Here is a 27,447-nt window from a genome sequence, read left to right as displayed (position 1 = left end):
GGACGCGTTCCAATTTCGTTAACGATTCGCAATCACTCCATTATCTCGTCGACCATGCGTGGCATGACTGAAAAGCATGTTCGATGGGTACAATTTCATTTTTATTTAAACGCGATTTAATTTTATTCCCACAAATCCATAGTAAATCGTATGCACGATGTTAGTGGAAGGAGAGAAGAAGGATTTTTACCATCGATTTTCCATAAATGGTAAATTTATAATAAGAGAATGATGGATTGAATGATATCAATGAGATATTTCTATTACTATTACTATTACTATTATTTTATTATTAATAACTAGTTCGAAGCTTTTCAAATGGTCGTCAACATCGACGAATGAAACTGCTAATGACTCGCATAAAACATTTATTCAATTTTCCTCGTACATTTCTATCCATCTGTCTGTCCATCTGTCTGTCTGTCTGTCTGTCTGTCTATTCACATTACATTTCATACGATAAAAGAAATACGAGAAGATTATAATCGTGATAAAAGAAAGAAGATAAATAATAAAGCAGAGTTAGTTAGCGATGCTCGTGAGCTTTCATGTGAGTGAAACTTGTAAAAAAATGTGACAATAATTCTACTCTTGACATATACCATTGATCAATCATTTTAACAAATTTTATAGGAAAATATAATTAACATAAAATGCACGTGTACAAAATGTTGTTAATACTGAAAGTTTGCTTTTGTGTTGGAAGATTCTTTGATAATTTGTAAAATAACAATGTTCAATGAAAGTATTTCACGATGCTTTATGAAAATTGTTTTTTTTAATTTTTAAATAATAAAAGAAAATAACAGAGACATACTACAGAGAGAGAGAGAGAGAGAGAGAGAAAAGTATCCTTCATAAAAATTCGTCAAAATATTTGCGAACGTGGAAAAGACTTCGATGATCGTGTAAGACGAAGGAGAAAAGTTTCGCTAAAAATCTTTCGCTTATTTCATATGCGATATTGAAATTCTCTTCTTTCATTTTTGCTCGACGAACGAAGAAAATAATATTCCACCATCACGAGAGAGAAAGAGAGAGAGAGAGAGAGAGAGAAAAAAAGGACATGCAAAAGGCTCGTGAGAAATTCGCGTGTCAACTTCGCACGAAACTTTAAAAAGGAACTTTTTGCCAAAACCAAAAAAAATAAAAAAAGAAAGAAGAAGAAGAATAAAATAAAATGAAAAATATAAAAGGTATAAAAGGGGGGGGGGGAAAAAGAAAAATTTTCGATTACTATCGAATAACGTCGTCGATAGTAGAAAATCCGACTGAGACTGTTCGATTTTGATCGGCCGAACGATTCGAAAATTTTAATTTTCCTCAAGGGGAGAAAAACGTATTAGAAATTGTCTTCTACCTTTCGAAGGAATGGAATTTCAAAATTGTCTTGTTTAATATTATCCGAGAAAATAAAATAGTACCTTTTCGTGACTATATTGGTAGCCCTTATTTCATTCGTATTATGACACTGACGGATATTATTTTGCAAGTGCCCAAGGGCTTGCAAATTTATCGAATATTTAAGATAAATCTATTATGCGAGATTTAAATTCTCTCGAAATAACTATTAATAAATAAATATTATTATTATAATAATAATATATTATACAAATTGTATTAGAATAGCAAAATTCTATAAATTTGTATAATCCTCCTAATCCTACTTTATTCCCCTATAAATAAATTAGCTACAATTTTGTTTTGTTTTTATCAGTATCTTCCCCTATTTCATTTTTTTCAAATCTCGATGTCTAAAACAACCAAAAAAATCCTATAATCGTTTTCCCTGATTTCACGTGTTACACGTTGTGATATGAAATATTTATGCATTCTCGAAGCTTTTTCCTTTCATACAGAGTTTCGTAGATATTCGATCGATACAGGAAACGTGTCAGGAAAATGCGAATGCCATCTAAATTTATAGGGGAGGGGAAGAAAAAAGAAAAAAAAAGAGTAAAAGAGAAAGAAAGGGAGAGTAAAAAAAAAATATATATATATATATATAAAGAGAGAAAAAGCATTACGTTGGTGCCTGCAACGTTTCGATCATCCAGCTCGTATCATTCTGTAGATGGTATTGATCCTCAAAAGGTTTGGCCCTTTGCCAGATCGAGCGTGAACTCGCACCAATCACCATCAACTAAATACATGACCGATACTTATCACGATCATATATTCAATAGAAAAATAATTATCCTCATTATCCTTCAAACTCTTCCTTCCTTTCTTTCTTCTCTCTCAAAAAAAAAAAAAACAAAAAAAATGTATAGTCTACCATTAATTTGTTAACCTTGATTTTAAGATTAAAATATAACTTTGGTATTTAATCTTATAGTTGTAATATATTTTATACAGTACTAATTTAAACGTTTTCAGTTGTCGTTCTCCTTCTTGATAATAAATCACAGTTATACAAGAATAACACATAAAATTAACCGTCGTAGAAATACTCATTCTATAAAGTTATCTCTAGATATGTATGTTAGACTTGTTACAACAGAGAATGTTATATGCCCTTTTCAGAATTCGAAACGACTATTCCCATATATTCGTATTACGTATGTATTTATCATCTATCTGAGTTTCCTTCTATCGTTCGTGCTTTTCACATAAAAGAACACACATATATATACATGCATACATATTGTCGATGGAACTTTACAAATATATGATTTATATTTTACTACTTCCGAGAATACGATATTATTCGTAAATTAAGATCAAACAAAATACCTTTATTTATCCCCAAAGCGTATCTCTCTGCAACGTTTTGTCAAATTTTTCCCTTCAACATTTTGCATAGACAAAATTGACATTACATTTATGCCAAAATGGATAAAAAAAAAAATTGAGTGAAACTTATCTAGAAAAGAAAGAGGAAAGAAAACTTGAAGGTTGAATCAAAATTTATTTCGAGATGTTTCTTTGAAATTGTACTTTTATCTTGTGATTTCAACTAAAAAAGATAAGAGTGCGTCGTAAACGAGCCGCCGGAAATCGAAGGTTCCATATCTAAGTTTAGCACAGCCAACACGAGCGTAAGAGTCTGCTTGGTGACGTCGAAAAAGTGTCAGTAGAGACTGGATCCTTCGATCGATTCCAGAGAAACTACCACGAGACACCTTGTAGTGTTCAGAACGTTCCTTGTCTCTACGAATAATCGTTCATTTTTGTCCCACAAAATTGCAACATTTCAATAAAAATACAACAAAATAAATAATTGAACGATTTTTATTTTCTATATACAATTGTAAATTAGACGCAACACAAATTTGTAATAGTTTTGACATAACCCTTTTTCGCGTTATTCTAAAGTTCGCTTGTATACAACACCGAACCTTATACGAATCTCCCTTTGTACAAATTTGCAAATCGATAGTTTGTATATGTTCTACGAGCTCAAATCTCGGTCCTGAATCCCTCAGACAAAGCGTCCTGGTGTTGGTGCTGGTGCTGGTATTAGTGGTGGTGGGTTAAGTTTGAACAAGGAACCGTATAGGACAAACAGAGTAACGGGTATGTACGCGCAATTAGCTTTCACCTACAATTCTATTCACCCTTTCTCAAGCCTCTAATGATCTATCGATCGAAAATATTTCTAACACTTGCAATACTACGATTAAAATAAATCTAACATTTTTTTCTTCTTAATTATAATTAATTATTTCATACATTTTAATGATAATAAAAGTAAGATTTTCAAGTTGGTTGTAAAAAAAATTGATATAAAAATCACGTTATTCTCATGAGTGAACAATTTATAAGTTGAAGCGTTAAAATAAAAAAGAAAGCTAACGTCCTACAACAAAAGCTCACGAAAGCTTGAAGAACTCTTTTCCCTTTTCTATTGTTCTTAAGCGTTTCTCTTAATCTACAGCAATTTACCTACTCGAGGGGAGAAAAAGAGATAAAAGTGCTCAACGATTTAAACAAACCACAAACTCTTTCTCTCTCTCTCTTAAATAGAAAGAAATAAAAAGAAAAGAGGAGAAACTAAGACAAAGGGAAAATTGCTGAATCACCCTGTATAGCATTGGATAGGGAGAGAAAGGTGTAAAAAAATTAAAAACGAGTAGAGGATGTTAATGGGTGAAATAAGAAAGGCACCCTTAACCTGGCCTTAATTTAATCTAAATTTCATAATATGTAAATAAAAGTTAGGGTGAGTAGGAAAGTTGATGACTGCTAATGCTTGCGTTGAAAAAAAAAAAAAAAATAGAAAGGAAAGGAAGAAAAGGTTTTGGTAAGGTTGAAGACAGTCCACGAAATTGGAATACCACGTGACTATTTTAGTATGCGTCGTTTGACGTTGGCGGACGGCAACGCGGTTAGAAAAGAAATTCCTTCGTTTTCTTTTGCTCTTCCAGATCATCCGACATAAAGACGAACAACCACCCACCCACCCCCCAATACCCCTACCTACTTTCTTTCTTTCTTTCTTTCTTTCTTTCCTTCACTTTTCGTACGTTCAACTTTCACGAGTACGAACAACTTTAGTGATCTTTGTGATGTTTCGAGAAGAAAAGGCAAGACAAGGGAATTTAAAAAACTAACAAGAGAAACAAGTGGAAGAGGAGTTAAGCGTCAAAGAAAATAATTTGTAATCCAACGTGTGTATAAAGAAAGAAAACGAGAAAACAAAGAAAACGAGAGATGAGTATTATAGTCGTGTGGTTGTACAGTAAAATAAGGCACAACAGCCAAGGTCATTCTTTGTAGTAAGTACAACACAGTGCCCGAAGGAAAAATCTCTTCGCGATTGTATTTCCCCAGAGAGAAAAGAGTAACGTGAGCAACGAGAGCTACGGGGATAAGTAAAAACGTTCCTTCTTCTTGTCGAGAGTGCACGATGTGACATCCGACGTGCGTTCACCCTTGAGAATTAAATGAATAAAGGACCTTTTATGTTAGCCCACAAAAAAAAAAAAAAAAAAACCAAATCAAATTCACGTCCTGAACATTTTTATAAAGTCGTTTGCTAAACAATGATGTAGGTAATTCTTTTGTACTATGATCAAAATAAAACAACTTGTACAAATTTTAAGGTACCTAATTTTACAAAAGAATATATTTAAGTATTATAGAGGAGTTAAATGTTTGCAAGGTAGTCGTTGTTTAATTTAAAAAAAATATCATTCGAAGGAAAGAAGATAGAAAATAATTGAAATGAGAAAATATTAAAAGAGAGAGAAATATACGAAAAATTAATAAAATATTTATCGATTAGACTTTGTAATTAAGTTTGACTTACTCATTTCTCCAAAACCACCCTTCATCCCTTCCTTCCTTTCTTCCTTCCTGCCTTCCTACCCCAATTAGTTCCCAAACGAGAATGAATTTTCTCCGCATCAATGCTACCCCGTGTGGATCGCTTGCTAATTTTCCTCGAACAATGTAAATTTACATTTCCGTTGTTACGGAAATAACTCAAATGCGTTATAAACTTGTTCTCGATTAGGAAAACTGAGAAATATGCATCGTTAACAGCTTGTTGCAAAAGTCATTACAATATTTCATACTTGAACGATGTTCATGGTCGTCGTTTTCTTTATTGGACTTTAGAAAGGAAAGAATAAACATAGAAAGAAAGAAAGCAAGCAAGAAAGAAAGAAAGAAAGAAAGGAAAAAACAGCATTTACTTAGAGATCAACAAGTGGAACGTTTGACGATAACAATGGCACCTAATTTGTCGGCTATTTTTACCATTCTGACCCTTGGCTTCTTCCAATCGTCAAAACGACCTTTGACGTCAAAAACACACCGTGTTTCTAACAAGAAATAGTTAAAATCAACTAGACTTCTCGATCATAATTTTATTTATTAAATTAATTTGAATAAATTGTTTCACGTAAATTTGTTGAGTTAGTTGAAAGATATTTTTGAAAATAAAACTTCATAGAAAATCATATCTCATTTATAAGTATGTATACTTTGGATAAAATTTGGCCATTTTGCGTTTTGTTCTGAAACATTTAACACGGACCTTGTTGTTATTCGAGTCTCGTAGAAGACTATTAATAAATGTCCGGTCGTAGCAGAGTAAAAGGTAACTGATGGATCAGCGACAAATGTTCGGTTCCAGGAGAATGCCAAGAAGCTTGGCCGGAAAATCTATTTGTAATTTTCCATCAAACAGAAAAGCATTGTCTCGAAACAAAGGACTCACCAGATATCCGAAAACTTAACGTTTGAAACGTGACGAACAAAGAGTCAATCTCTTTGACCAATAACACTTTGTTAAATATCGAACGAAATCCAAAATAAAAAACGTATTTATCATTTGAATAAACGTTGCTAAAGCTTTCAACGTAACGGAAACGATAAATAAAATAATATATATTAAAAAACAAAAATACAGAAGAACAAAATTGTAGTCGTTTTGGATCATCTATAAAAAAAGGTTTCACGTTGGGTTGGGGGTGACTTCCGACGAACCGGAAAGGTTAAATTCGTACGAATGAAAAATATTTCGTGACGATAGAAGAAACGTTTGCGTCGGCGTCGGCGTCGGCGTCGGTGTCGGCGTCGATTTCGTGCGTCGTCCTTTGCTTTCAAACGACAAATAAAAAACCCAACGGCGAATGCTTGTCGCGAGGTCAAACCTGAAATAAGTCCAAGAGATCGTGCAATCAAAGAAAAGATCGAATCTGATTGGCAAGTTCTTTACGATACGAGAAGTCGAACAATTTATATTTCGAACGTGTCTTCCTGTTTTTATATCCGACCTTCTTTCCTCACCTTCCATTCCTCCGAAATTTCAAAATTTCTCATTGATGAGAGTCTACGTGATAGTCATTTTTAAATACAACTGTTTTAACTTTACGAATCATCCTGAAGACTAATTGAGGAAAAGGAAACTTTTCTTTCATTTTATCTGACAACAACTTGTCACCTTAATCAAATTGAATTTAATTTTATCTCTTTTTCTTCATCCTTATTGAATTTCTGTCTTACATATATCGATAAAGCGGGGTTCCAATCACTAAACATAATGTAAATCGTTGTCGAAGGGCTTTAGAAGCTGATCGTTCGGGGCGGTGGTGAATATGGTGCACACTTTGATGTCGAATCCGAAGACAAACTTCTTAGCCTAACGTAGTCTAATTGTTCAACGAATGTTCCACGAGGTCTAATTTGCAATTCAAGAACTTTCGAAGTACGCCCTTCGAGTTCTCAAGCACGTTGTCTGAGAAACAGAGACAGAGAACTCTAAACTACTAACTTAACTTCGCTGATGCATCGTACCTGAAAATAGAAGTGCAACGACTTTGCGAATGATGATGATGAAGAAGAAGAAGAAGAATAAGAAGAAGAATAAGATCTTGACATTGTATTGGTGTCTTTTATTTGGCCTACGTTTAGAAAGCACGAGGGAATACGAACGTCATAGTGATCTCTTGTTAGAATTATTCATTATCTAGTCAAGGATTAGATTTGACTTTACTCTTAGAACCCACTCGTTTAGATGAGAACATGTTTCTATATATGCATTGTATATAGGTATTCAAAGATTTACTTTGGCACGATATGAACCCGTAATTCGTCTCACATTTTCATCTATACATGTATGTGTAAGATTGCATTACGGTCTTCAAGCATAAACTATTTATTAACGATGACAAACTTTCCTTTCCTTTCCTTTTAGATCATATACTACATCTTACTCACGTCGTTAATATGATGAAACTATTAACCAAAATGTGTCAGAGCTTGTATACTATCAAATAATCATTTAATTATATAAATTAATTTATTAAGAAAAAGAAAAAAAAACATTAATTATTTATTATTTCATCTTAGTACAGCTTGAAATTATAATTGGGATAAGCTGTGCAGAAAATTGAAAACCGAGAGACAAAAAAATGATAGGATTAGTTTTTTTTATTGTTAGGGGTTGGTTTCTTTACGGCTTGGCCCAATTCTTCGCATTTCACGTAACTGTAAGAATCTTTTTTTGAGAAACAAAATAAAAAAATCAAAGAAAGAAATAAAAAGAAAGAAATGGAATTGTCGCGAAGTGGGAAGACGTATTATTTGTTAAACTACATGACACTGCATTCTGACTTGGTATTAAAATAGTATCGGATGCGCGTCGGAGGAGAGAAGAAGAATCTTCTACCCTCCGTGGCTTGCAAATAAGCCGAGTGCAGTCTCTCGTGATCCGTGCTAGGATGAGCTTTACTGAGGAAAACTATAGCGTTCTTATTTTACAGGCATGGAGCAGTTCGAGCAACTGCTAACGTGCGCGATATGTCTGGACCGCTACAGAAACCCAAAGCTTTTACCATGCCAGCACAGCTTTTGCATGGAACCGTGCATGGATGGTCTGGTCGATTATGTTCGTCGACAGGTCAAATGTCCGGAATGTCGTGCCGAACATCGTATACCTTATCAGGTAAGCTTAGACACCTAGATAACTTTACATATACGTAATTGACACTTACAATATACCGGTCAACATACTTTTTAACCAACCCAATACGAGTTCTGTAATATTTTTCAACTGTACAATTTGTGTTCTACATCTACGTCATCGATTTAAATAAAAAAGATAACACGATAGAAAAAATAAATTAATTCATTGGTATTGGTGTATGTACATACATAAATACAATCATTGATAAATAGCCACACACTATGTACATTAGTTGAGACATAAATAATTATCATTAGTCATCTAGATAATAACATTGACTATAATAGAATTTTAAATAAAATTCATCTAAACAAATTGAAATAATCGAATTAAATTGATTTAATTATAAATGTGTTAATGCTCGAAGGATACGTAAATAGATGCATTCATACACCAATGACCAACATATTTTATTACGAGCTTAGTATTCAAAAAAAGAAGAAAAAAAAAACTAGCAATTCGTTCGATCGAGATACAGTTGAGTCGTTAAAACGAACATTGGCATATTGCCCGAACGAAAATTCCGATCAGAAAAGCCGTTCGAAGCTTAGCTTTACCAACGTAATCCTATATCGATTCGATATCTTCTTCGATAATTGCAACTTTCAAAGTAAACATCGATTACGATTCTATCCTTATCTCTTCGTTACATGTCTATCTCTATTTTTGTATTTTTTAAAGATCGTTTAAAAATATAATCAAATTCTATGATATTTTGTAAATACCAAAAATCTTCATTTTCATATATACATCGCGTACAAATATGTATATACGTGTATATGTGTAGGTATCGATTTTGGCTAAACCAGTTTGATCATGTTAACGTTAACATCGCCATTTAAACGTAATCGCTGTTCACTAACTCGGATAATTGGGTTAAATGACTCTCATACTTTAATTACCAATCAACGTGAACACTTATTAATTACTTTACAAGAGGACTCTCTATCTGAAAACATAATTAAACTTATGCGATTATTGCAATTAGCTTTGCGAATAAATATACTCAATTTCTCTTTTTTTTTCTTCCTTTCTCTCTCCTTTTTTCAAAAGGAAAAGAGAGAGTGTGTTCTAATAAATATCAAAGTCTTCACTTCGTGAATAATGTTTAATAATATTAGCTAATTTGTATCTCGTGTTATTCAATGCAATCTTTCTAATTTTTACTGACGTTGAAATGCATAAAAATATGACATTCAAACCCCACAAAGAAAAGAAAATGTTCCTTTCATTCATTAAATTTTCTTTTTCATGATTTACCATGTTAATTCAATAAAGTTGTTTTGAGAAAGAATGACGAGAAAGAAGAGAAGGATATTTGAAAAGCTGTTCTGTCAAGCCAAGCTCGGATATTTTGAACAAGCCGTCAAAAAGTGTTTCGGCAAACCGCATAAGAGCCTCCTACCGATCACCATCGATATACCTCGTCGGTGCTATGATCAATACCATTAAGCCGTCAAAGCGGGTTATTAATCTGATTTCGCATGGCGAGTATACTCTCGCGAGCAGGTGTTTTACGCTCGTCGAACTTTATCTTCCATCGATGCAAATAAAATCCCTTTTCCACCCTGAATATTCCACCATAATAGAAAGATCCACGCAAATAGAAGAGAAAATAATACTTGAATATTATTTCTATTAGTTTTGTTTTAACAATTTGTTGTTTCATCATTTATATATTTGACAAAGAACAAATTGTATGTATGTTTGATAAATTTCAATGACAGTTTCACGTTGATTGGAATTTTGAAAAGATTTGAATAAAAGTTTGTGAAAGATCCATTAGGAAATGTTTATTTAACAAATAACTCTACATATATGTAGGTAAATAGATAGAAAATTGGATAAAACGTTAACCAATGAAATAGTAGTACATAAGTTCCGATCGTTAATGCTAATCTCCGTTACCACTGAGCAGGGTGTTCAAGCTTTTCCCACCAACGTGACGCTACAACGATTTTTGGAGTTACACATAGAGATCACCGGGGAATTACCAGATCCAACCAGTGGTCAGACTATGGAACGATGTGGTGTCTGCTCCGAAAAGAGCTATTGTTCCCTCTGCGTCCATTGTGAGAAGAAATGTTGTCCTGAATGCAAGGACGCACATATGGATATTCTCAGACGAGAAATTACGCGTATCAACTCTCAGGTATGTATATATATATATATATATTTTATATTTTGAATTAATTCAATCATAAAATTGTATTTTTAGATTATCGTCATCATTTCAAAAATAATTATTAGATTATCCTAATCCAGTAATCTTTTAAATATAACTGCAATATACTATTAAAATATTTAGATAGGAATGATGATGATGATGATATTAAATAAAAATTAAATGAAATGTATTTTTAGCAATCGTACTTTACGAATATTTTGCAATTTATTACTCTCTACATGACTTCTAGCAAAAACAATAAATAAAATGATCAGGAAAATAAAGATTCGATTTTTACGAAATCATTAGAAACGAAATCGTGTGTATATCTCGTGAAAATTTTGCCAAGACATTTGGAGGACGTCTAAAATTGCAACGTCAAAAATTTGCGATACGTCCAAGTTTTTCGCGATGTGCTTCTCGAATGCTCGAACAGAATCGTGGATAGAATTTAATCTCCAATTGCCTAATGCGGACCTCGCAATCATTCTGTTTGTTGCAAAGTACGTCATCGTATACATGGATGAACGACGAAATATCTATCGACAGAACCTATGTATATCTTTCCTGAATCATGATTATTTTCATTCACTGACCATTTTCTATTATTTTCATAAAAATTTCACTTTATTCCTAAAATAACGATCATACCTAATAGTAAGAAATATTACAGATTTCGACACACGCAGTATATAAAAAAAAAAAAACATAAAGTAACGACTGAAAAAATATACTACGTTGTATATCACATTTTCCAAGTGCTAAATTATTAAGAAGCATTACACGTGTCGTGTAATACGGATAAAGCTCATTTTGTTGTATTATTTTTCTGGAGAAAAAACAGATGTACGCGAAGTAACAATAATAAAGGACACACACAACGCGAATGGGGATGCGTAAAGGAAAGTTATACGAGTTATACCGCATTGCAGAATATGGGCAACAAATTCTGGCTAAATAGGTAGAAAAGTATATCCGTTGAATAAAGTGATGTATAACGTAAATTCTATTTTCACGTATGCTTGCTGAAAGTAACATACTGTTGGTACTTTAAACGGGACCATCCTAAAACTTCTTTTCACGAAGCGAAACGACTGCTAAAGTGGGAATAATGTTAAAAAAAAAAAAAAAAAAAAAAAAAAAAAAAAAAAAAAAATAGAAAAGAAGAAAAACTTATGGTTAAAGGAAGTTAAAGGGAGGGATGCTCAACAAAGCTTCCTTCTCGCACGTGTATTTTATGAAGACTCGTTTACGAAGGAAAATCTCCTGTCGACTTACCCCCTTCTCCTCTTCCTCCCCTTCCTTCCCTTCCTCCTCCACCATTTCCTGTTCTTGTTCCTTCGGTGGTAACACATTTTCGACAAATTCGTTTTTGACATTACCTGGAGGATCATAGTTGCAGACAATATAGATCTGTCCGGTTGGAGTAGTGACCATTCCGAGTCCCATAAATTTCGTACCCTTCCATACCAGCTGCGTAAAATGACGTACCACCTTTAAATTATCTGCTTGAGATTCTCCGTATTTGTAATATTTATTTTCTTCGTACCTATTCATATCAATTCATTAATTGGATTATATTAAACCAAATAATGTGAACATTAAATAACCACAGACTAACCAAGAATCAACTGCATCTATGACAGGTCCTGATCGACTAACATCTTCCTCGTAAACAATATAAACATTCTCACCGTAAGGCATTGTTTTTCTTCGAGTGATATCACCTTTCTTTGCCAAATAAGTTGCCCATACATTTGCATATTCGTTCAGCTATATAAAGAAAAAAGTAAAACCAAAAATATATTATTTAGATAATGAAATAATTAGTTATTCGTATACCTTGGAATTAATTTGAAGTGGTTCCGATCCATGAATGGCACGATAATGATTATGTACGTTCAAGCAATCCTCTAGGAATTTTCTACGATACAAAATCAAACAAATATTCTTTCTTACACGTAGCAAAAGTTAAACGGACTATGGATGATCTAAATGTAGAACTCACTCCATCGTCGACTGAAACAGTGTTGTTGTGCCTTACGAACCGAGATACGAACCAGAACTTTCTTTTACGTCATCTTCGAGAACGGTGAGCGTTAGGTTACCTCGTAGAACGAGAGACATTTCGATCAAGAAAACAACAGAGCAATGTAAATATCGCTATGAACGTGTTTGTGTGTGTGTGTGTGTATGTGCATACGTAAAGGTTCATATACAACGTATCGAATTCAAATCAAATTCACATTTCTAAAAATAAAGACACGCTTGGTTATATCCGTGGAATTGGGGTATAGCAATCAATCGATTCCAAAAACTTGTGTAAACTGAACAAAAAAATATTTATGATAAATTGATAAATTAAAAGTTTGTTTCTTTTTAATTTGTTAGGTTCGAAGAGGTCTCCACAGGTTACAAGATGCCCTGGCATTGGTCGAAAAAAATACATTGGGTCTCCAAACTAATTGTGCTGCGGTTGCTGAAGAAGTCGACGAGATTTATAGACGTTTGAGCAAAGCTTTAAAAGACCGAACGGAATATCTACGCAACGAAGTCGATCGGTACTTAGGTACCGAGCTACGTGGTCTGATACAACTCAAAGAGAATCTCGAATTGGAAATCGCTAACATCCAAAGTAACTGTGATTTGGCAGAAGCACACATCAATGAGAATGTTCCTTGGGACGATTCAGAACTTCTCGATACGAAAGAACTCTTTCTACGTACCGTTGAATTCATCAGGTTTGTTTCTACTCTCTCGAATTCTTTCAAACATCCGTTTTACTTCTCTTTCAAGCAAAATGAATGTATACAATAACATTTTATATTAAAAATATTCAATAAAAATTACACAATATTAAAATTACAATAAAGTTATAATAATTTCAGAAATTTCGAATACGAAGCCGGAGATTATAGTAGAAGAGTACGTTTCATGATGGCCCATGATCCGAACCAATTGGTTCTTCACGTGGCCGGTTACGGAGAGCTTAACATCAAACCGGAAAGCGGAAGTGGAGGATTGTTAGGTAGTTCGAGCAGTTTAGCACCGCCAGGAGGTTCTCCTGGACTTATGAGAAGTAAGAGCGATCATCGTCTAGCTTCGCAGTATCGACAGCAAGAAGAGGAACGACTAGCCAGAAATCGATATGTTCCTGAATACGAGTAATTATCGTCCTGAATTCGATCCAACTTGAAATAGAGAAAGATATTATAAATATCGTTCTGATCATAAATCATCAAACATTTAATCCTTATCATCGATGAAATTAATACCTTTCTCTCTCTCTCATTTTCTTTTTTTTCTATTTATTGTACTGTGCATTATACATATTAGTTTATTGTTAATGTTAGTGTATACGTATATATATATATATATATAGGATATTTGACGAAGAAGAGAAATACTTAACGAGAACGTGGCTTCGTAAAAAATGTATTTAAGCTCGGACGGGAATTACGTTGGTCCATTGCCAAGTGGCGCTCGAGAGAGAGAGAGAGAGTATATTTTTCAGAGTGTCCCACATATCTGTTCCAGCATAAGTTATAAATACGCTCGCGTACCTCTTCATTCGACTTTTCTACGTATCTTTTCCTATCCCATACTTCGTGTTCCTTCTTTTCCCATCATTTGTTTCTATTTTTCTTTTTCTTTTGATTTATCGTTATCATCGATGTAATTAAAAATTAACGGTGTGTCACACGTTTAAATCTTTTATCACCGAGATTAAACTTTCTTTTTATTATAGTTATATGAACAAACTGTCGTTAAAACGTCGTCACATCAACTCGAAGTAATGCGAATGTAACATAGAGCGTTTAATTGTTAGCGTTTTAATGTAATTCGCGTGGTTAGACCGTTGCCAACAGGGCCGTTATGTTAAATGGCCTCGTCAGAATGTAAATTAAAAGCCGCGAGAACAAGCAAGTACCACCAGCAGCAGCAGCAGCAGCAGCAGCAGCAGTAGCATCCACGTTATATTAACGTTATTCACGTTGCTTTCTACTTTTCACATGGGATTCATGTGTGATGTTTCACCACCGCCACTGGGACCAAATTCTATTAAACAAAACTATCGACCATGTCGTTTGTTGGAATATGATTTTTTTTTTTTTTTAATTTTATAAGGCCTTTACACTGTGTACTGGTTTAATATTATAATAATTATGATTACAATTATTTATTATTGAAATTTCAGATACGATGCACCCGAGTATGATACACCGAGGAATAAATCACGTTATAGAAGTCGTTTTATGAGGCATCGGGACGGTGATGATTCCGATGGGGATTCAAGATCGACGGTTAGATTCACGTCGACCCCACAGGAATCAGGATTACGAGAGAGAGTATTAGACACGGAGGATGCTGCACGAGGACCATTGTCCGGTATTTTCCGTTTGACCGATTCACCTCGGGTTATGAAAAAGCTTCAAGAATGTGAAAGAGCTGGCAAGAGAAAGAAAGAGGAATCAGCTCAACCTGCTCAACCTCAAACACCCAAACCTCAGGTTAGTCTAATTGAGAATTAGAAAATTTGAACGATCGAACGGAAGGTGAAACACAAACAAAATTTTCTTCGACGTTGAATTTGACTCAACGCGAATAAATCTGAAATCAACGCATAATCCTGGGCTTGAAAAAACAAAAAAAAACAAAAATGGCAAATGAAAATGTTTCGGAATAAAAGAAACAAAGTCAAGCCTTGTTGATCCCTTTCGTACGTACGTGTATAGGTACAAGTTAGAATAGCACCGACGGCAATGGCGAGACAAGTCAGCGAGGACGACGAAATTTCCAGGATCAAGAAGCAGAACAAGAACTTACCACAGGGAACGACGGAAACGACGACGGTGGAGGAACGACAACCCCAACCACCAACACCGGCCCATCCACAAACGAGAGAACCTCCAACGGAGCGTGAACCGGAGGAAGCTGCGGTCAGAAGACCACCCACGATTGCGAGGTATTAACCTAACCTTCAATGTGAATTAGGTCGAATCTACCGTTTGCCCTTTAACTATAAAAAAAAAAAGAAACGAAAAAACCACTGCAACATTTACATTTGACTTTTACCAACGCGTATGTTGTGTTTAACTTTTTTCACAACTGGAAGACAAATTATCTTTTACATTTGTAATTATGTACACGAATAAAATATACAGGAATTGTGAGATGAGCTTGTAAAGTTCAAAATAAATTTATTTGTAAGAAAACTAAAAAATGTACATTTGTTTGAACCAACAGGAGAACGTCAAGCGACAGCCACGCACCTGCAACAAGAAGTGCATCTTCGGACTCTAGCACGGGTTCGGAAAGTTCAACGGGTTCAGGAATTCGTAGCACGGGTGCCCCATTCACCGCTGAGGAAATGAAACAAAAATATCTGTCGAGAGCACCGCCAACAAATACGACCACTAGTACGGTCACTGCCAGCTCCGGCAGAGATACCACAGCAAGCAGTGTTCCTGCTACGAGGCCCTTCCAAAGCCGATTCTTAGGCACAGGTTGATAAAACGTGACTCTTCAATTTCTATCTGACATCTCCCCTCTCAGACATATACATGTACAATCTTTAATATTGTGATTATCTTTCTATATATTCTATCGATATCATTTGTAAATCTCCAATATGGGAGAAGAAAAAGGGCAAGAAAAAGAAAAAAAAAAAACGTTGTTATAACGCGTGTGACAAAACCAAAGAAACCACTTCATTTTGATTCGTATTGAAAAGAGTGATGTACTACTCGAAGAATATTTTTCTTTTTATTGTGGAAATAACTGTCTGGCTTAGTGCACATTGAAACTTTTCAAATAGAAAAAAAAAATGAAATGAATTTTTAAACAGAACATTCTCTCATGTAAACGAAACAAATACAATAATAAAGGTAAAATCTAGCGAATTGTATTTCGTGCTTTTGCCAGAGGCATACCTTGTAGATTAGACAACGCTTATCTATCCTGTCAATAACAATGTTAATTATTGTTTTTTTTTGTTTGATTAAAGAAAAAGTGATGTTTAAAGTTAGTTGGACTTGGTCTTTTTGATTTGTCATTTGTAGGTAATCGTACAGCACCTCCACCACCACCAACAACGACGCAATCAAGCAGAGATGAAACAACAACGAAAAAGAAAGATGACGAGGAAGAAGATGAAGAGGAAGAAACGAGCAGTTCTTCCGAGGAAACAGAATCCGAAACGGAAGAGGAATCGGAAACGGATACTCGCACGACACCAACTACGGCAAGCATCCCATCATCGACACCGCAAGATCGTCAAAGGAATGATGCTGCTATGGCACGTACGGACATTGGTGCTTTGCTTGCACGCAGTGCTGAAGCCCGGCGTGGAAGCAAAGAGGACTCACCCTCGACCAGGCAAGTACCTTGCCTCCATTATTTTACCCCAATTCTATCTAAATAGAATCCTACTAGATCATCCAATTTTTCATTTTTCATATCTATTTAATTATGGAACAATCACGAACGATACTTAGTAGTCTTTCGATCTCTTTTTATAAATTTATTTGAAATTCAATTTAAATGAGTGACATTTGGAAACAGATTTTTGGACGCATTGAAAATTGGATGACCAGCCAACGTTGTACCGGTTATAGGGAAAAACGATTCGCCGACGCGATAATGTCGACAGATGTTGACGCATCAGTTTGCTTTTGCATATAAACAAACCATGACTGACATCGGTCAAAGTAGTCAAATTTTCGTATCGGCGAAACGTTCTGTGTCCCGTGGTATCCCGAAACCACGTCGATTATTCTTTTTTTATTTTTTTTTCTTGTGTTAAACATTCGGTAATTGTATTTGCATACGTTCACCTCCTTTCTTGTCATTTCGTTTTGCGTGTTCTAAGTCGTCTTGTATAAAAAAAAAAAAAAGTTACAAAAATTCAAAAGACATGATCGGAAACTTTAACCCAGCCACTACTACTCGGCATATCGTAATTTCAATAATTTCGTTTTGTTTTTGTTTTTTCTTTGAAACCTGATATATCTGTGCGTGCATACGTTTCGCGAGATCTGAGACAATTTTTTCATATTATTTTCTAATCCTAAACACCCTAAGTATATAATAAAGAAAATAAAATATCGCGATTCAAATGAAAAACATTAAGATAAGACAAAAGGAAATGAGAAGAGAATAAAAGAGAAATAAAAATGACGAAGGAACGTGGTCGTAGAATCAAATAATCATTTTGAAAATAAAAACGGAAAAGAAAAGTCGAGAAAGAAAAGAAGCATATTACTAGAAGAGATAGAAAGATAAAGATAAAAATAAAGAGAGAGAGAGAGAGAGAGAGAAAATGTATGAAAGCAAAGCAAAGCAAAGCAAAAAAAAAAAAACAAAAAAAGAAATTAGAAAAGAACTCGATCGATCTAATTGTTAGGTATTCGACACCGAGGGGAAGTCCCGGGCATATCGTGACGAGTCCTACGAGCCCACTGACGATGACGACTTCGACGAGCGGCACGACGATGACAGGAAGTGGTGTGGGTGGTGGTGGTGTACCGATAGGGTCTACTGGTGGCTACTCCTCCAGCAGGTTCGTAGAAAAGACGTCAAAATTAGACGACGATGACGATAGTGCCGAGGACGATGACGGTGACGATAAATCGGGAACAAGAAATTTGATCGAACAGCAAAATGAAAAAGAAAAAGATAAAGAAAAAGATAAACAAGAAAAACAGGAACAAAATAATCGTGTTGAAAAGATGAACGCGAGTAAGCCTAACGAGGACGTTGGATCGAGCGAGCTCGTTAGAACGGAAGACTGTAATAATGATAAGGACGTTAAGACAATGACCGATACAAATACGAATCTGACGAAGACAAGGACATTGACGAATACCACAAATACCTCATCTCATTCCTCATCCCGATCCGTGAATAGTATCACTGACCGTCGTCTCGAGGATAGCAATCACGAGGCCGGCGAGCACCAACGTGAGGACGTTGTCAAGGATTGTCGTAAGGTGAACGGCTCGAGGACCGTTACGGAAAAACTCCAAGACGAGAACACGAGAGATTATAAGACTGATAAGGACCAAGATGATGAAGACGACCAAGAGGAAGAAGAAGAAGAAGAAGAAGAAGAAGAAGAAGAAGCATCCATAACTGGGGATGATGAATCAACTTCGGACTCGGTCGAGGACGAGGATGAAAGGACGGTGATCAGCATTCATAAAGGATCGGATAGTGATAGAAATGCGCGTAGTTCTTCCCTGGTGTCCGATAAAAGTATTGAGGAGGAACTTTTTGATGATAATGGTTGGCTCGTTACAGATCAAGATGTCCAATTGGACGGATCGATAAAATCCTCCAAAAATCAAGAAATCAATTCTACGATTGGACAGGAAGAGGACGAAAGTATTGCTAAGCCTGCAACTACGATAGAAGAAAAAGAAAATTTGAACGAATCCAAGAGTCCTGATAATTCGTCGAGAAGCAGAGTTTATAGGCAGAGTAGTATTGGTCAAAATGGTTGGCTGATTTCGGACGAGTCCGAAAGCGAATCCGAAAGAACTAATTCTCCGGCAGGCTCTCGACAAAATAATATCGAAAGCCAAGAAGAACAATTGGAGTTGAAAAAGGACGATTGGAGCATCGAGGAGAACGGTTGGATGATTGTCAACGACGAGGACAACGACGAATCAACAACTATCCAGAACTTGTCGAGAACGGAAGAAGAACCATCTCCATCTCCCTTGGATAAAACGGAATTAAATAGAGGAAGATCGAGCACGAATAGTTCCCAAACGACCACCGACCTCGTAACGAGAGCTAACGTCGAGAACGGCGCGTTAATCGCGAACGCTAACCGATCTAAACAAACCGAAAGATCCGACGAGCACGAAGATGCGACCGACGTTGATATCAGTATACCGATGCAGATGGTAACCACCGTCTTCTGTGTGTCCGTACTGTGTTACAGTGTTCTAATGAACCTTTTCCTTTAACCATTGCATCCCTCAATTTTTCTTCTTTTTTTGTTTTTTTTTTCTAATTTTTCAAGCCCTATTTTACCCACCTTCTGCAACCTCCCTTTACACGGAGCGGTTTACGAGTTAAATATTTAAGCTCGAATGAAAACCACCAAAAGTATGTTTACAAAAAGTAATCCTTGTTGTAACTGCTCTCGCAGCTGTTGTATTTTAGAAAAGTTTACAATTGGAAAGTTTATTAGCGTTGTTGTTGGCTATAACTTTCTGCTATAAAAAAAAAAGAAAGGAAAAAAAGAAATAGTGATATTTACTAGCGTAAACCGCACGCGTTTCTCGTACTTCTTTCCTACCATTCCTAGTTCCCCATTTCATCTACTTTCCTTCCTTATTTATTTATCGTGTTTTTCGTCGTGTTGTCTCACTTCTTACCATACAAATAACCGGTATTTATTCACTTACAGCTTTTTGGAAAAATATGGTAAAATGTTGTTGTTGTTGTTGTTATCGTTAAATGTCCAATAATAGACGTCGCGTTCTCGGCAATCGATGACAGATTTTTTTCCTAACTTGATCCATCATTTTACCATGTTTAAAAAAAAAAAAAAAACCAAATTGAACAAATTGGTAGTAAACTAAAAATATTATTAATTCATGTAATTGGCAAAGGACAATGGAATCATCATTTTGAAATTAACCCTCATTTTGATCTCGCACAATAAATCTTGCTCTCATTTTGCACGACGCAAAAACGCATATAATATCCTTCAAATAGATTAAACAAAAGAATTAATTAAAATATTATACAAAAAAAAACAATTACATTCATTTTACTCGCTTAAGATTATAACTGTAATATCAAAATATGTTCTGTATAATCCATCGACGATTATTTTCTTTTTTTTTTCGTTTCATCCTCGTTCGGATGAATACATTAATCAATCAATAGACTTTGATCGTTTGCATTATGCTTCTAAACGTAATTATAAAACGTGCATTTGAAATATTGTGATAAGATCGCGATTCTCCATCATTTTGTTTGTTTTATTAATAATTTATTCGCGATCACGCTTCTCGCGTCTTTTTATTTTTATTTTTTTTCTTCTTAGATTATAATTAGCTTTCGTATAAGATTTTATTTGTCGTTTTTTTTTTAATATCAAATTTATGTGACAAACGAATACACGCGGAACACACACGTACTACACACACACGTACACGCAAACACAAAAATACAAAAAAAAAAAAAAAAATACAAAAGAAACGAGTGTAGTGAGAAACCGTCCTCCTGTTTAAAAGCAGCTTACGAAAAATCCATGCAATAAAAAAAAAAAGCCGAAGCTTTCAAAATCGTTCCCTCCCAAAAAAAAAAAAAAAAAAGAAAGAAAGGAAACAACAAAAATTCGCGATATATAAATTTAATCGGCACTCTACCGGGTCGTGTGTGATTTTTTCCAAAATTGCACACGGACACATAGAAACAAACACACTTTGTCGTAACCCCCATCATTTGCCGATAAACTTATCGCGAAGTTTAATTTTTAAGTTTTTCTACGCTCTTATCTTCCTTTTTAGCGAAATACATACATACATACATACATACGTCTTGAGAGTCAGTTTGTTGGTGTGGTAAATAAACTGCATTTTCTTTGTAATAACTCGTATTATTTATTTCCCTGTCAAAACTGTCCTCACAGTATATTTATTGTACATATACGTATATAATAATAACCAAGAAATTCATTTCGTGTATACCCGCTTGCAAGACAATTTTTTTTATTCTTTTTTGTACAATAATTTGTTTAATGTTTTATCTTTGTATCTATCATTTTATGTATCATCCCCGTTTTTCAATTGTACATAATATATTTTATATTATTTGTTAATTATTATTTTATATTATTATTATTATTATTATTTTGATTATTATTTTGATTAGTTTAAATATCCTTTGATAGTAGCATTTTCATCTTATCATTTTAAGCGGGGAATAATAAAGAACAAATATATATATTTTTTTATTTTAATTAAAGAAAACAAAAAATGTAGATATTTATTACACTGACAAATTGAACTATAGAATGAACAATAATAAATAATTAATCAACAATAATATATGATGGTCAGTGATAAAACTCACCCTATCGAACTCGAAGTAACACCATGAGTAACATCATGATTTAAAAAAAAAAAAAAAAAAAAAAAACATGACACTCAGTGCCGGATTAAGAAGGAACTTTTGAAAGAACGGAAAAGGTAACACTATAAACAAAAAAAGAATTTTACAATTAATTATTGTTTAACTTTGAATATGCCTAAATGCCGATTATATTTTTTTGTAACAAACAAGCTTATCGTGTGAAACAAAAGTAAAAGAAATACGGTTAATTTATTTAATACTCATGTTTATTGATTCCGGAATGCTGAAAACGCTTAATACGGCACTGGACTACGTTGAGAGAAATTCGACTCGTGGAAGAATTATCAGCCGATCTCATGTCAGGTATAATGCGTTATCATTCCCAAAATGCTTTACATGTTGTGTAGGCTGGCACAATTATAGTGAGTAGTAATTCGCTTTCAAAAGACTAACGATCTACGATTTGTATTTATATCAATTCTTTTTTTCTTCAATCTGTCAGGGATTCCCAAAGTGTTTGTACGTCATCACCAAATTGAATTAAATGACGAGTTATTTCAACTAAATTAACAAAACTTAAACAAATAATTGTAGACAAATTGTTCAGTGTGAATAATTTATAAAATATTCCAAAATTAATTAAAATCTCAGAGTTTTATAAAACACATTTTGGGAATCACTGTTTTACGCATAATTAGTGATCAGACCGATACTTAATCAATACTTGTCGATAACAGCGAGAAAATTCTAATGGCATATCAAAAATTATAAAAAAAAAAAAAGTATAATTTAATATTATAATAAATAATATAAATAATTATCGATCGGATCACTAAAAACAAAATCGATGTCTTTATTTTCTTCATTTATTTATGTTTCTCTTGAAATTCTAACACAATAGCTTTATGTGGTAATAATTAAAAAAAAAAAAAAAAATTAATCGAATTAATTTCAATCGATACGACAATCCAAAAATAATTAACATTGCTTATCGAATTTATGTAGAAAAAAAATAAGATTTCTTTCAAATCGAGTTTTACTCCGAAATCGTTCGGATTAAAAGAAGAACAAATAATTGAAACAGAAAAAAATTCACACAAATCTGCTTCTTCCCCATTTGTCAATAATTCTTTTACGATGCAACAATCATCTAACTTTTTCATGACCGATGTTAAAAGGGGTATAGTGGAGAAAAGGGTGGGTGGATGAATATCGAGCGGACGAATATCAAACACTTTGCTTTTCATATGACTAACTTTCAAAAACCAATATCTGCGAAAATAAAATAATATCGTGGGAAATATGTTTACATGGAAATATCGAATTTAACTATTTGTTATAGAAAAAAATAAATAAAAAATACCATTAATCCGATGATTTAAAAAATACAAAATTCTGAAAGAATATCATTGAAAAAGAAATCAATCCATTCGTTCTCAAATGATAGTAATTTAATTAGGTAATCATTGATTCGAATAAAACAGAAGGTGGAATCGATGACAATCTCGAACAACAAAATTCATTTTTAATTTGAAATAATTAAAAAAATATTTTCACCTTTCTAAAACTTTGTTGAGTTAAATGCTGCATCAAAAACGTACTTACCTATATTAATATTCAAAAACGCGTGCACATTATTCGGATAAAATCATTCGCGTTGAATATTCCTACAATCGATACGATAACTACGCTAACACACGTAACATCGCGCCTAGAATAATTTCATTTCGCGAAGGATTATATTTAATAGAGATTAAATCAATTTCAAAAAAAACTATGAAAAAGTACGCGCGATCGAAAGTACATTCGTGTAGGCTTCGCGTGCATAACTAAAACCATTGCAATAACGAATCATTCTGAAACGAGAATAACATTTGACTAATCTCACAAAATATTGATCATAATATGCACATACACGCATACATCAAATTATTAGGGTTGTCATTTTGGATTTTGATGATGATTAAACCATCCCAATTCGATTAGAAATAAATTAACAAACATATGAATTTGTTTGAAGTCGAATTAAGGGCTAAAATAATTTCCAATGACGATAATCCTAATTATAAAAATCTATACGAATACACGCAAAAGAGATGATAAATAGGGGGAAAAAACAACAAAATGAATAGTCAAATAGAAAAGTAGTTGAATGAATTGAGGAAAACGTTGGATGTGGCGGTGTAATGTTTCAGGTTCTTGAACAAGAGCAGAAGTCAGGCGGCAATGGCAGCGAGGGAACGAGAGAGGGAGAGAGAGAGGGAACAGGAGAGAGAACGCGAGAGAGAACGCGAGAGAGAGCGGGAAAGAGAACGAGAGCGAGAAAGAGAACGAGAAAGAGAGCGAGAACGGGAGAAGGAGAGAGAAAGGGAACGGGAACGGGAGAGAGAACGGGAACGGGAACGGGAACGAGAGAAAGAACGGGAGAGAGAGAACGTTGCCTCGGCGATAGGAGAAACAGAGACAACAACAACGACAACCGAACCATCAACCCTTCTACCCAGGTCCCGTTACGCGGCACTGAAGGAGAGACGACAACGATTGGCACGTTCGAGAAGTTCCCACAATTTCGGGGGCGACGAGGTAGATCTAGACGAGGAACCACCGTCCCCAACCACCCAATCACCGAACGCCTATCTCGCGGCAAAATACGGCGCCGGTTCTGAACTAGCACGTAGCCGTAGTACTCACGCTTTGAAGTCGAGGGAACCGAGCCCAGAACGGGACCGATCAGGTACCGAAAAGGATGGCGCAGCTCTCAGCTCTTGGGCAAGATATCTTAAAAATAAATACGGTAATCGTAGTGCCAAAGACAAGGAGCCACCTTCCACGACAACCTCGATTCCCTCATCCAGGTACACTTTCATTTATGAGTTCAAATCAAACTGGATCTATCCAATAAAAAAAAACTAATACATCTTTCAAAATTGATGTACAATCAATTCTAAATCGTTTCTCTTAAAATGACACCTGCTTTTTCGTTGCTTGTCCCACGCTGCTTTTCAATACCATATTTAATGTTTATTTTATTTGATTTTTTTTGTAGCGCCAGCGCAACCTCTAGGAGGTTATCGCTGGGTCTACCTCTTAGGCACACCGGTCAAACGTCCTTCGAATCTTCTGACGACGATCAAAAAAACCCGTCAGGCTCCCCCACGTCCCCTACAGCAGCTCCCGTTATACCCGCGGCAGCAGGTTCCTCCACTAGGTAAATATCACCTCCTTCGAAGAATTATTCTAAACGTTAGCCTACGAACCTTACATCAGCTACATTTAATGCTACTACTATTGATCCAACTCATCTATATTCTATTTACCTCTCTCTCCAATCTTCTCGAATGTAAATAACCTATTTTTATTTTCTACACACTAATTATAATTAACTCCTAATTAACACAGTTCGTTAGCTAAAAGTACCTACTCTGTCCAATTAAATTTACTCAATTATTCTCCAAAACAAATTTGAATATGGTACAGGAATATGGTATATTGATATAATACAATATACAGGTATACATATAAATGGATACTTCTTGTGTGTGTATTGAAAATTATGAAATTTATTTCGAAAATTCTTTGATGATCCTTTTTCAAGAGAATCAGAGAAGAACATTTTATTTTAATTTCTATGTGTTCGATTGTAGGAGTAATTACCTGCTGAAGCGGCGTCAGCTGTTTAAGTTTGGGATGCGGGGGAGCGAAGCCGGATGCTTTACTTGGCCAAGAGGCCTTGCGATTGGCCCGGACAACACCATCGTCGTCGCTGACAGCTCCAATCATCGTGTTCAAGTAAATAATAACTTTCAGCAACGATGTCGTCCAACGACCTACGAAGGCCCTTATCAAAGTACACCGATTATCTGCGTGTAGAGAGGATTCATATGCCTCTTTCTCTCTCTATCTATCTATCTCTGTTTTCTCCGAACAACCCCTTGTCCAATTCAAAAAAACAAACAGAAAATGTAAAAAAAGAAATAGAAAAAAAAAGCAAAAAGATTTCCAAATTTTCAACAAAGTCGGGAGAAATTTATCGTCGTCAATTACGTTAAATTTCGTCGAACGTCTTTGAAGAAAATCATTAAACATACACACACATTTTAAAAAATTAAAAAAAAAAACTTGATAATGATAGAGAGAAATCCAACTATGAAAATTTGTCTTGAATGATAAATTTGTCTTTTAGTTTATACGAAATTCGCAGAAACACAATGATACTCACTTGGTCTCTATATAATAATGCTTGAATTTTGTGATTTATAGACATTTATATGAAGCATTGTTTTTCTTGTTATCCCACCCCCTTTGATGAAAAGAGTATGAAAAAAAGAAAAAAAAAACAAATATAATATGAGAGAATATATAAATAATAATATACAGATAAAGTATAGACTTTTGTGAACATTGTCTATACCTTCTTTATTAAAAATTCCTTTTCAGCCGGGCAGGTACCACAGCAGCAGCAACTGCTATCGTTCAAATGTCCCAAGGCCAATCGCTAGACTACTAAGTACTTCATTAGTATTTCCAAAATGAAAAAAAAAGAGTTTAGAATCTGACGATTTATCATTTTACCATTACAATAGTTTATTCTAAAAAAAAACAATGACTAATTTTGTTTTTATCTAAAGAATTTTGTTCGAAACTTAATCAAAATAATCATTTAGAAAAAATCGTCGTCAAAATACAAATAAAATAAATCAAATGAATATGATCGTACACACATGGACACGTACGAGACTCTCGTAATTTCATTAATAATTTCTACGATGATTCGTGATGATAAAATATTTAACAAAAGTTCTCGATAAGTTCCATTTTCAATCCCCGTGTTCATTCAACACACCTGTGTGTGCGTGTGTGTGTGTATATGTAGAATCCAGTCGATAGCGTTTCATGCAGCTTTTATTATGTTACCAGAGAAACTCTAACAAAGCGCATTTAACTTTAATTTCGTCAAACATTATGCATTTGTAGAAAGCATTCTCTTTCTCTTTACATTTTGTTCATTCAGATGCGAGAGACTGAATTAAGATTCTTTTTTTTTCTTTTGTGCATGCAAAGTTTCCAGTCTAAATTTCCCATGCGCGTTTTAATTTAATTAGACTCGTGTTAAAGAAAAAAAAAAAAACAAAAAAAGAATCAAGATTGGCTACGCTATTTCTTTTGATATTATTTTGCAAAAATTGTTGGATAATTTTCCTTTGGAAATAATTCGATACGAGTCCCCATAGAAATATGATAATTAAAAAATCACCGTAAGAGTTACTTCTTTTTTTTTTTTTTTTACTATTTTTTTAAATTAATTTTGCTAATGCTGAAAAGAGTTTAAAGCAATTGAAAAATTCCAGGTATTTAACAGTAACGGTAACTTCCTGAAGGAATTTGGAACATATGGAAGCGGGGAAGGTGAATTCGACTGCCTCGCAGGTGTGGCCGTTAACAGAATCGGCCAATATATCATCGCTGACCGTTATAATCATAGGATTCAGGTGCTTGATCCTTCTGGACGTTTTCTAAGGGCTTTTGGTTCTCAAGGTACCGCAGACGGACGATTCAATTATCCCTGGGGTATTACCACGGATGCTCTTGGATTTATTTATGTCTGCGATAAAGAGAATCACCGGGTACAGGTGGGTCGATGAAATCATTTATTTAATACCACCCTAATCACCGAATATCAACAAAAATAATCGTTTTGGCCATTTCCTTTGGAATCACAGTAATTCCCATTCAATTATTTTTCATCCCATCTAAAAGAAAATCA

The 27,447-nt window shown here is 34.4% G+C and overlaps 2 protein-coding genes across 7 annotated transcripts in view; one reads left to right on the top strand and one right to left on the bottom strand.

The window, feature by feature from the left end:
- The window catches only part of tn (tripartite motif containing protein thin), a 49,427-nt gene that overhangs the window by 16,356 nt on the left and 5,624 nt on the right, over window positions 1-27,447 (top strand). The window contains exons 3-16 of one of the 6 annotated variants that reach the window (XM_089176463.1): window positions 8,217-8,398; window positions 10,338-10,571; window positions 12,978-13,327; window positions 13,475-13,750; window positions 14,785-15,097; window positions 15,323-15,552; window positions 15,834-16,093; window positions 16,649-16,964; window positions 17,992-18,147; window positions 23,879-24,538; window positions 24,730-24,891; window positions 25,328-25,472; window positions 26,121-26,190; window positions 27,032-27,054. In XM_089176463.1, coding sequence (XP_089032589.1) covers window positions 8,219-8,398; window positions 10,338-10,571; window positions 12,978-13,327; window positions 13,475-13,750; window positions 14,785-15,097; window positions 15,323-15,552; window positions 15,834-16,093; window positions 16,649-16,964; window positions 17,992-18,147; window positions 23,879-24,538; window positions 24,730-24,891; window positions 25,328-25,472; window positions 26,121-26,190; window positions 27,032-27,039 — 3,360 coding nt within the window. In that variant the 5' untranslated portion in view covers window positions 8,217-8,218 and the 3' untranslated portion in view covers window positions 27,040-27,054. Of the gene's footprint in view, window positions 1-8,216; window positions 8,399-10,337; window positions 10,572-12,977; window positions 13,328-13,474; window positions 13,751-14,784; window positions 15,098-15,322; window positions 15,553-15,833; window positions 16,094-16,648; window positions 16,965-17,991; window positions 18,148-18,495; window positions 19,499-21,955; window positions 22,047-23,878; window positions 24,539-24,729; window positions 24,892-25,327; window positions 25,473-26,120; window positions 26,823-27,031; window positions 27,314-27,447 lie in introns of those variants that run through there. The other 5 variants (XM_089176458.1, XM_089176462.1, XR_016177898.1 and 2 more) reach the window with 5 other exon arrangements.
- On the bottom strand, window positions 10,579-12,971 carry LOC149031176 (uncharacterized). The gene is made up of 3 exons (XM_089176471.1): window positions 12,429-12,971; window positions 12,208-12,359; window positions 10,579-12,135 (listed from the first exon to the last, which is right to left on the bottom strand). Exons 2-3 carry the CDS (start codon window positions 12,288-12,290, stop codon window positions 11,766-11,768), a joined length of 453 nt encoding a protein of 150 aa, XP_089032597.1. The 5' UTR covers window positions 12,291-12,359; window positions 12,429-12,971; the 3' UTR covers window positions 10,579-11,765.

This window comes from Polistes dominula, unplaced genomic scaffold (assembly GCF_049000335.1).
Source record: "Polistes dominula isolate Pdom_NZ unplaced genomic scaffold, Pdom_raw_medaka contig_25, whole genome shotgun sequence".
In the NCBI taxonomy this organism is placed as follows: domain Eukaryota; kingdom Metazoa; phylum Arthropoda; class Insecta; order Hymenoptera; family Vespidae; genus Polistes; species Polistes dominula.
The sequence above is the reverse complement of the archived record's forward strand: the minus strand, read 5'-3'. Positions and strand labels throughout refer to the sequence as shown.